The sequence below is a fragment of the Panicum virgatum genome, chromosome 6N (assembly GCF_016808335.1).
Source record: "Panicum virgatum strain AP13 chromosome 6N, P.virgatum_v5, whole genome shotgun sequence".
NCBI classification, from domain to species: domain Eukaryota; kingdom Viridiplantae; phylum Streptophyta; class Magnoliopsida; order Poales; family Poaceae; genus Panicum; species Panicum virgatum.
Window position 1 is genome coordinate 36,952,584 of NC_053150.1, and position 11,098 is coordinate 36,963,681.

Consider the following 11,098-nt stretch of genomic DNA (forward strand, 5'->3'; position numbering starts at 1 on the left):
CATGTGTCCAAAGAGAGAGGCAAAAAATTTTAGGTGAAAATTTTTGGTAACTAAACGGAGCCCTCTTGAGTTATGATCCGAGACAGTTAGAATTAGCGTTTGGCTAGTAAAATTCAAAAATTCTGAAGTCCTCGACTGACACGTACTATGTTACTATAAAATACATATGGCATATAATATATATATTTTTATATACTAATATATGACTTCCCGTACCAACACATACACGGACATATTTGCTATTATAACACAAAAGGATGGTAACAAAGACACATAATGCTAGGTTCAACTGATCGATCATTTGAAGTAAAGAATCCCTCTCAAGTTTCCTGCCTGTCTCTCCAAGGCCGAAGCCCTTTTCGTGGTTTACTGCAAATGTCTTTTGTTTTCTTGTCGTTGCTGTTCTGCTCGCACTCGCAGTCGAGTCCGACTCGAACTGTCCGATCGAGGACTGATTTCCGCTGATTGTGCCTAGTCCGAGAACTAATTTCGGCTGCCTTGGGCCGAGTCCGGATCGATTGTGAGCTTGTGGGTCATATATATATGAACACACAGAGACCTTCTTTGATGCCCAAGCAGCGTAGGAACTATTCAGGCAAACATGGGTTTTTTCAAGGACTTGTTGTCACGCTATCTCCTCCGCATGCCGGCGCCTTCTCTGCAACCTGCTCGCCGGGACAGCACCAGCGAAGCGTTTCCATGCTGCTGTGCTGCCGCAGCGGCCAGCGCCGACACCCCAGCCTCGTATGCCGGCGCCGAGGACGAGGAGGAGGAGGAGTGGGAGGAGTGGGATCGCATGCTGCTGCTCCCCCCGAACCACCCCCATACCATCCGGGTGCAGCGCATCGCCTCCCACCTCATCGCCGCCGCGTGCGACGACACGAACTACGGGCCGCGGAGGCTCTCGGCGAGGATCCGGCGCCCCTTCTACGGTATCCACTGGACCGTCTTCGTGGCCGACGCGGAGGGGTACGTCAACGGGTCCAGCACCGCGACAGGCGACATCGTGGTCTCCACGGGGCTCCTCTGGTGGCTGCGCCAGGACGAAGCCGTCGCCGCGGTGCTCGGGCATGAGGTCGGGCACGTGATCGCGAGGCACGTCGAGAAGACGAAGAGGAACTGGTTCCTGGCGGGCCTCCTCGCCAACTTCGCCGGGGAGCTGCTGTTGCCGCTCGACGACGCGGCGCCGGGCGACGGGGCGGCGGCGCGGAGCGCGTGGCGGTCCCTCCTCATGCGGCCGTGCTACCGCAGCCAGGAGTACGAGGCGGATCGCCTGGGGCTCCTCCTGCTCGCCGCCGCGGGGTACGACCCGCGCGCGGGCCCGGCGATGTACAGGAAGCTCGGAGAGATATGCGGGGACGCGGCGCCGGACGACGTGCGAGCGACGCATCCCCCATGCGCAAAGAGAGCCGAGCGCCTGTCGGAGGCCATGGTCATGAACCGGGCGCTGGAGCTGCACAGAGAAAAGGCAGCTCTGTCCGGCAAGGGCACCGCAGCTTGAGGTTCTTGGACTTGGATGATAACTCGAAAATTCTACGGAAATGCATGCCAAATTTTATGTGCCCGGGCACTAGAAGACAAATTCATGCACCTGAAAATTTTCATTTCTGTATGACGAATTTTTATGAAATTTTACAAAATTGTGTCTCCTAGTGCGCACGCTCGTCAATTTTTGCTGCAAGTACACATCTATGGATGCACTGTGTGCACCATTTTAAAGTTTCCGAATACTTGTAATTTTGTTCTTTTAGTAGTTTTACGTTTACTTTTTTTTTGAGAGGTCACCGGAAGGGACATTTTCACGTTTACAGGTTTCCACCCAATATCTTTCCTATATATCTTGGCCTCTTGGGCACCTCTCCCAAGGTGAAATTCTTTGCGGCAGCTCCTACCTGGATCGGGATTCAGCGACTTGGCTCTTGCAAGTCACAACGTGACGTGCGCTAAAGAACAAAAATAATCACTGTAGCAATGGCGCCGTAGAGGATGCTGTAGCAAAATATTGCAGCATGGGCACTGTTTTATACTGTATCGCAAAAACTGTTCATCCAGATCTAGCCATTGATCTTTCACTGTGGCTTGCCTAAAATTTGCTGGAATCTATTCAGAGATTAGTTTGTAAGGGACTATCCATATGAGCTTACAGACTACCATGAAGAAATAAACATTGTGTATTGTTTGTTACTCTTGAAACTAACGGTTATACTTGAGCTATCATCCCAGGCTCGGCTCCCAAGTTAAATCCTACTTCCTCCGTCCTGAAATATAAGGGCAGCTCCAGTGTGTGGTTCAACTAGGCAGTTCATGCAAGTCGAACAGAACTTCGATTCGATACCTGCAGTGTTGAATTCGATGGGTGGGACCCAAATTGTAAATAAAACTAGCAAAAGGACAGTGTTCTCTCTCCCTTGATTGCTTTTGTTGATAGCTTTCATCTGTGCAGCTCATTTTTTTTATTCGGCTTGGTTCGAATTGAAAACACGGTTCATTTTTCTTCTCTGACAGCAAGATTCGATAGTCACAGTGTCCTCTGTTCGCTTTTGTTGTGCTACAGTTCGATTATTTGCAACACTGGAGCTGGCCTAAGGCATTCGAACATTCTTGGAGAGTCAAAGTTTTTCAAATTTGACCAAATTTATATAATAAAATAATAATATTTATGATATCAAATATGTACCATTAGATTCTCCATTAAATTTATTTTTATAATATATCAGTCTGGTGCCATAAATTTTATGATTCTCTCTAAAAATTTGGTCAAACTTGAAAAACTTTGACTCTCCAAGAATATTGGAATGTCTTATATTTCAGGACAAAGAGAGTATCATAACACAGCTGCAAATCCCAAAAACTAAAAAAAGAAACTAGAGACAATTGTCAGTCAAATCACCAAAACTGGGAGTCGGGAAGCTGATCGAGCACATTACTACACCATGTAGACCAAAATGGTATGAAAACATGTTTTAGTTGTTATAATTAGCACATTATAATTAGTTGAGTGTTTTAGTTCTTTGTGTGTCATTGTTCGTGATGGTTGACTTATCTCATATTCCAACATGTGAGAGAGAAAAGTTGTAAATATACTATTAGATTAGATATATTAATTATCATACTTTGCTCTTGATTGATCAAGATTTGTCCATTTAGTTGTGAGTTAATTGAAAAGAAATTGTCATTTCAATCATTGTAAAAATAGAGTTCATGCCTGGCTCAAAGGTTCATGCTGAGAAATGGAGTTGATTTGTTGCTGTGGGATCCACGACGAGAATACTTATGGCCTTCATTGTCATGTCATGGCTGCGTGAGTTTGCGTGTGTGATCTACATGTTACGTACCTTTTATGCACGTTGACTTTAAAATTGACATGATTTTATGCATATTTTATTTTTTTGTAAATTGGATGCCTGTTATCCTAACAAAGCAAACAAAAGCTAATTCATATAGTTTTTCTATATTTTTCTTCGTATTTTACAAACTGGCAGGACGCATTTGTAATTTTATGAAAGGTAGATGGGTTTTCTAAAAAGTTGTGTTAGACAGGTTGGTGGATGGCGGGTCGTCATATTTCGACAAAGTTCGGGGGTTTTATGAAAACTTTTCTGTGAGAGAGGCCAGTGGACGGCGGGTCGTATTTTGATGAATTTGGGGGGGGGGTATTAAAAGATTCCTAAGAGATGGTTTTGGATGGAGGGTGTGATTTCCATGATGTTCAGGGGATTTTTTGCAAAATGGTCGGGGCTTTAATGGACGATCTGTGCTGTCCACGGGCGATCCAACGGTTGCTTGTTTTTTTGTTGATGCGGACATGCTGCCTGCTCTGGAGTGCGACTAGGTTTCAGTTATTAAAGATTTAAATACAACAGAAAAATCACTTCAAGTAGAAAAGTGAAATCATGTTCATTCTGTTTACACACAGTTTAAACACTACACAGTAGTACACCGTTTCCATTTAATCTGTTATCTTGACCATTCAAATGGCTATTTTACCCATTTAAACATCCATTTTGCCTAAATAATGGGCTAAACAGAAGGTGGCTAACTGTTTACCATTTAGAGTTTAGGATAACACTGGTTGGCTTAGAGCAGTGCCAAATAGCTAGACTGGCAACACTATGGAGGGTATGGGTTGGTGTCTTTAATGATCTTTACTGACTGTAGATAACTAAAAGTTTAGAGACATTTTGCAGTTTTTATTAGAGATGGGCATGGATATGGTATAGCCCCCCTGACATTTCATTGTCAAGCTAAACTTTAAAAATTATAGAAAAACTATATCAGTAATGAAAATATCCATGACACTATCAATTGTTTAAGAGAAACGTTGTTACCAATCTTTAAACCGCGTTGCAATAGCCACATTTTGTTGAGTAAAAGGGTAAAAGCCATGTTCTATATTTTTATTTTATAATAAGAAAGTTCCACTGATTTTGTCGTGCCAAGGGAAAATAGACAAATAACTGCCTAAATATCACAAATCATGCATAAGCAAAGACAACCACTAGCAAAGGCCGGTTTGCAAACGGCAAAAGCTTTGCCAGGTGTAGCACACGACAAAAAGCCCACGGCAACCAAGCGTCAGCAAAGGCCGTCTTTGCTGTGGGTTTTTCGTCGGGCACACGACAAACGGTATGCCGTGTGCAAAACGTGACACTCGGCAAAAAAAAAAGGCGGCTGACGGTTCCACGAGCTTTGCCGTGTGTCCCGACTGCAGACACATGACAAACAAGTCACCTTTGCCGTGTGCCTTGGATTTTGCACACGGCAAAGGCCTTTTTCAGGCCGGCCTGATGTTGTTCTTTGCCATGTGCATTAGTCTTTGCACACGGCAAAGATTGGATTTTTTTCTATTTTTTCTATTTTATCGCGTATATGGAACCCAAATCATATCATTTTAGCAACACATATATATGAATGTAGTCATCGCACACATTTCGTATAGCACTAATCAGCATTACAGGCAATTTATATAGTCAAGTAACACACAAATGCAAATAAAGTCTGATATCGTACATCCACAACCACAAGTAGTTCATACAAGACTCTGAATTTGTCCATACAAGTCAATACAGTAAAGGTAGCATAGAGACAGAAATAAGAACTACTCAAGGGGCCGGTGGCGGTGGCGGCGGCGGGTGCGGCCATGAGTGCTGCTGTGCGTACTGCTGTAAGTAAGCCACCCAATGAGGAGGTGGCCACACCAGAGGCTGAGCGATCGGGAGAGCCGATGCATGCGTCGGGGGAGCGCGATATGTCTGGATTGACTGGCCTGTCATTGGATGCCGCCGATTGATTCTGCACATAAGTGAAGATATTGCATTTGCGAGCATGTATTCTTTGAGAAATTAAATTGCGAGCATTATCCTAAGTTCAGAGTCGTAGTTGATTGTATCCTAAGTCATTCAATGTGCTAAGTCACTATAACAAATGAGAATGCATTGATTGTTAAGTTTCTCACCGGAGTAAGCTGAACTGGCGTAGGTGGTACTGGACTTGGAATCATTGCTGGCGGCGAATGACCTATAGCCGAGCCCACAGTTCGCATGTAGCCAAGAGCCGTATCCAATGAAGCCTGCAAGTGGTCATGCTCGGCCTGCCACCTCGCCTCCTGGGTCTCCTGCCGTGCTCTAAACTCTGCTTCCATCTGGGCCTGCAACATTTGATTCCAGGATTACAATACAAAACAAAGAGTACGTAAAATCAAGGAACGCAAGATGAAACAGAAATAACCTTGAGTGCCGCCATCCGAACGTCTGTACTGTCTGGGCGGGAGCGTATCACCGGGCTCGAGCTGCTACTCCTGGCTCGAATCTGCGACAGACTAGGAGTGGTGGCCGGATTGATTGAGCTGTCGGCTATATAGTAGCGGCCATGTTTCTTGCCTCCTCCCACCCTCATGACGACTTCTGCATCAATGGGCACCGTGTACGGATCGAAATCCGGCCCATTGACCTCCCTTGCCATCGAGGTGTAGTCACTGAGGCGGCTGTGGATGCTCTGGTTGCCATACGCTTCAGGCGGGTCCTCCGGGTTAAAGGTGACATCTGACGTAGCCCTCCCCTTATGGGCCAAAGCGTACACCTGGAGCTGGGATAAAGGCTGGCCGCCACATGACGCCGACTGCGAAAAAGAGCAAGGTGATTAGAAATTTAGAAGAATCGAACACTAGAATAAAGTAATTAATTCACGTACCCATCTAGATGAAAAATCGCCGAGGTGACGGTTGCCCTGATGGTGTGGTGCACCTGGCATCCTCAAACGCCGCTCCCAGGCATCTTCGTGGGCTTCAATCCAAGCTTGGGAGCACCACTGGTCCACTACCATTTCCCAGCACTGATAGTTTCCGACTATCCACCACGGAGGTACCTGCGTCATCAAGTATATGGCAAATATAAAGATCAAATGGAGCGTACGTCATCTAAAGAGAAGTCAGTATTGATAATGTTGCACACTTACCTGTACGTATTATTCCCGAGTGAACCTAATGTCTCTCGCTGCCGGTTTTTTGACCTTCACTTTCTTGATGCGATCCTTGTAGTCCACGATGGCCTGTATGCGCGTCATATCCGCCACCAGCTTGTAATAGGCCGTGTTAGCCACCATCGTCGCCACGGGCAGCGTTCCGTCCTCCCATCTGTAGAAGTCTTGCACATAAATGCGAACAAAGACATTATTTCAAAAATGTTATATGAATGTGAAATAATGAGGAATTAATGTACTGCCAAAAGCCTTACCCATAGCTCGTTCAGCATCCGCTGCATCTTGTTTGGAAATAACCTGCCCTCCCGATCGGGTACATCATTGGCGGCGATGTAGTGGTCCCACGACGACGCCGGCTGAAGTTGGCCGCCAATCTCTATGCATCCAGGGTAGTGCAGCTTGCAGAGCAACCCCAGGATGCCATTGGGTATGCGTTTGTGAACACTTGGAACAGTGATCACAAAAGTTCCTGCACAAGTAATTATTTTAAAATATTAATATTAATTTTCATTTTGAATATATGAAAAGAAAACATAGTCATAACATCTAAAGGTACTTACCTTTTCCCGTCAGGCCAAATAATCGGCCGTCTCTCCAAAGGGCCGTCTCTCCAAAGGTATCGGTTGCTCCAGGAGTCTTGACGGGCTTCGCTGCCAGACGGCGGGAATGGCCGCCTCCCCCTCCTCTTCCTCCTCGTCCTCCTGCTCCTCGTCCTCCTGCTGCTGATCCCCATTGTCCTGCTGGTGGTCCCCCTCATCCTCCTCGCCAGCGCTACCCGCCACAGGTACCACACCGTCCTCCTCCTCGTCAGACGTGGCAGAGGCTACAGGCGAGGGTGACCTCCTGCGAGCCCCCCTCCTCCCCCTCCCTCCTCAAACCGTGCCAGAGTCCTTAGCTGGGTCCTCAACTAGTGCAGACACCGAGGAACTTGCTCTGTCCCTCCTTCGGCTCCTCCCTCGAGTCGACTGTGCAACTCTGCCGAGGACGTCATTGAGCAACCTCATCACACCTCCGCCGCGCCCTACCATCTTTGATCAATCTCCTGAGATTAAAAGAGTAAACAAATTAGTACTTGTATTAGAAACAAATTAGTACAACTAATAAAATAAATGAAAAATAATTAGACAATAACATGTATTAAAAATGAATTGGTCATGAAATAGTACAACTACTAAATTAAACCAAATAGCTAGTAAATTAATTAGAACGGTTCTTACATGTATTAGAAATACTCATCATAATTAGGATTATCTGGATCATATGTCTCATCATCGCTATCTCGTGTTTAGATAATCAACGTCATGCTCTAAAGGAGGAACGCTGTCATCATCACTGTCATTGTCCAGATGTAGTCGCTCAAGTAATTGTAAGTCTTGCACATTATGAACCTCATCCACGGCCTCCTCGTTAAGAACCTGTTGACGTGAGATGATCACACACCAAGCCCAAGAGCCCCGTACGCCAAGCCCGGACTGCACTGATTTGAACCAAGGTGTGCCAGTCAATTTGACCTGTAAATTTACAAGGGAACAGCAAACCGTCAAATTCAAAAGTGTATCGGCTGAATTTCCGAATCACTCTTACGCGGGGTATCGGCAAGGCTCTGCCGATACAGAAGACGACAAAAGATTGTATATGATGAACGTGTAATAAAAGCGATCTATTACAGATCGGTAATAAGCTGCCGAGGCCGACGAGCAACCAGACGGCTAGATCTAAAGCCGACGTGTGCCGAGTAACAAAGTACAAATCCACGAATATATGGATCTGGACAAAGCTAAGCTTATGATTCAATCTAATCGGCTTTACAAGGTTTATCGTGATAAACAAGGAGCTTACAGCCGATTAAACAAACCACTAAGCCGGGTAGTTTGTATATTAATCTAAACGAGAAAACAGCGCACCCAGAGATCAAATCTTAGATAAATTCGGTAAATTTTGAATAGATATGAACGAAGCGACAGTGATGTGCCTAGAAGCTAAAGCTCAGATTTACTCGGTAAATGAAAACTTATCAGCAAACCAAGTCGCTCGAATGTGAGACGTTCTTGATCAGCTTGAAAGAGCTCGCGGAAAGAAAAAAGATGGTGAAGTTGCCGACAAGAAAGTAAATTGCGAGTAGTAAAGTTTATTTGTTTGGATGTGTATCGATCTTTTACAATGGTCGGGGATTCATATTTATACCCCACGCTAACACAATCCTAGCCGATTATGGCAAAGCATGATTCTATTCTAGGGAATAAAAACTACTTCTAAAACTAAGATAACTCTTGCCAAACAGAAGCCAAAATATCTGGTCGATTTCCCCTTCTTCGGTCAGCAAGATCTTTGACCGTGGCACACGATCACCCCTCCAAATCCACCGATCGTACAGAGCAGAACCTTTTCTCCTTTGCAACACTCTTCCTTGACACGTGCCAAAATCTGGTGTCAACACATGCCCCCCAATTTCGAAGTAAAAATGTTCTTTTTACTTTGAAATTAAGCCCTGTCATGATTACACTGCCGAACGGTCTCTTCACTTACTGCCGTCTCGCTTCCCGTGCGGGCGGCGAGTGAAAATGTCTTCTTTTCCCTCAACCCTTCATCTTCTCGTCCGCACAACAGGAATCTGCCGATTCACCTTCCGTCTTTTTACCCATACGTCCCTCGATCAGACCCATGAGTAAAGGCCGCGCCGGTAGCACGCAACCGATTCAGCTCCCCAATCTTGGGCTATAAAACATCCTATCGGCATTGTAGTCTCCTCATCGGCCAAATCTTTCTTTGCCTTCTTCTTCCTTAAGCCTCCAAAAACCCTAGCATCTTCTCTTCCACCAGAGCAAATGGCCAGCAACAAGCGCTCAGGTGAGGGTTCTTCCGGTGCTCCTCCGCTGCTCCGTCCCCGCCTTGGGTAAGACTCCATTCTTCTCTGCCAATGTTGCATCTCAGGTTTGCCTTTGACCATCTATTTTTCTCTGTAGATACGCCGCCATGGAGCTCCCCCACAACTTCCAGGCCCTAGATGAGGGTGCTCAAGGCTACATCCGCGACCTTCTCCGCCAACTCAATGATACCCGCCGCGATCTTGAACGGGCACAAACGGATCAAGTTGTCATCTGCGACTAGCTCACCAACGCCGACACCAAGGCTGCCAGTAAGATTTCCGGCCATGTCTTCTTTAGCAATTTCTTCTCCATATCCTCCACTCTAATCTTTTCTTTTCAAGATTTGGAGTCGCAGGTCCAGACCCCCCTGGGCGCCGCCCGAGTCGCCATCAACTCAGTGAACACGAGGGAAAGCACCGTCGCCGCACGCCTCTGGAACGTCCCAGCCCATGTCATGGAGGTCACAGAGCATGGGGTCCACATAGGCGCTGCCAGGGCCATCCCTGTCATCTCCCACATGTCTGGGGCAGACTAGCAGCAGTGGGAGCCGGACTTCCCCGAGTGGGGAGAGGCGCGGAATGCCTTCGACGAGTTATTTGATGATGTCAGCCTTCCCGCCGACGCTATCGCCGCCGACGTGAGCCTGGTGGGGGTCGTCAGCAACCTCTTCGGAGGAGAGTCAGATTAGGTTGTAGCATGTAACAACCTATCTGGCTCTTTTTGTAAATATAATTAATGAACTGGCTTTCTCCTATTGGCCCCTGCTCTTTATTCGCTGCTGTGTCTTGTGCTATTTTCCATCTTGCATTCATCACACTGAACAAACCAACACATCTTCACAATTCAAAATCGAACAAAAAGCCAAATCACATCTGAACCGCATGTTTTGGATTTGATTCTTGATCTAAGGGCGATATATGTCATATCGGCCACGAAAACACCTGAACGTATTACGATATGATCAAGTCTTTTCTCACTTTGCACTAAAGGCGACACACCTTTCTATATCGGCTATTTAAAAACCAACCGATCTTTTCGTGCGATCGGCTATACATCTACCCAAACACTTGGGTAATATTTCTTCAAATATTTGCCATTAAGTGCACTGAAAAATTCTTCTCCCTCCAATGTTTCCAAAATGTATGCGTTCCCAGAAACGCATTTGCTAATCTTGTATGGCCCTTCCCATGTTGGAGACCACTTGCCGAATTTGGGGTCTTCCGTTCCTATCGGCAAGACTAGCTTCCACACTAAGTCTCCTTGGTCAAAAGACTTGGCTTTGATTTTCTTATCATACCATCGGCCCACTCTAGCTTTATTAGCCTCGATACTGATAAGAGTGTTCAGCCGATGCCCAGCCAAATCTTCTAACTCATCCTTCATCAACACAGCATAATCATCGGCTCTCAGCTAATCTTGAAATGTAACCCGCCTGGAACCGAGTCTAATTTCCCAAGGAAGTACAACTTCATGCCCATAAACTAGCTGATACGGAGACACTTTAGTAGCCCCATGGCAAGACATCCTGTAGGCCCATAAAGCTTCATTAAGAGTCGTATGCCACCTCTTTGGCTGCTCTTCAATTTTCCTCTTAATCAACTTAATAATCCCTTTATTAGAAGCTTCTTCCTAGCCATTAGCTTGGGCATAATACGGAGAAGAATTTAACAATTTAATTCCCATACTTGCAGCAAACTCTCCAAAATCCTCTGAAATAAACATACTGTCTTGATCGGTCATAATAGTCTGCGGAG

At 45.9% G+C, this 11,098-nt stretch overlaps 1 protein-coding gene across 1 annotated transcript; it reads left to right on the forward strand.

Annotated features, from left to right (window-relative positions):
• The first annotated feature begins 601 nt into the window (after positions 1-601).
• Positions 602-1,501, forward strand: LOC120678118 (metalloendopeptidase OMA1, mitochondrial-like). Its single transcript, XM_039959276.1, has one exon. It carries the CDS (start codon positions 602-604, stop codon positions 1,499-1,501), a length of 900 nt encoding a protein of 299 aa, XP_039815210.1.
• Positions 1,502-11,098: the final 9,597 nt, after the last annotated feature.

Coding starts and splice junctions, on each gene's coding strand:
- LOC120678118 (XM_039959276.1), top strand. CDS start 602: ATGGGTTTTTTCAAGGACTTGTTGTCACGCTATCTCCTCCGCATGCCG.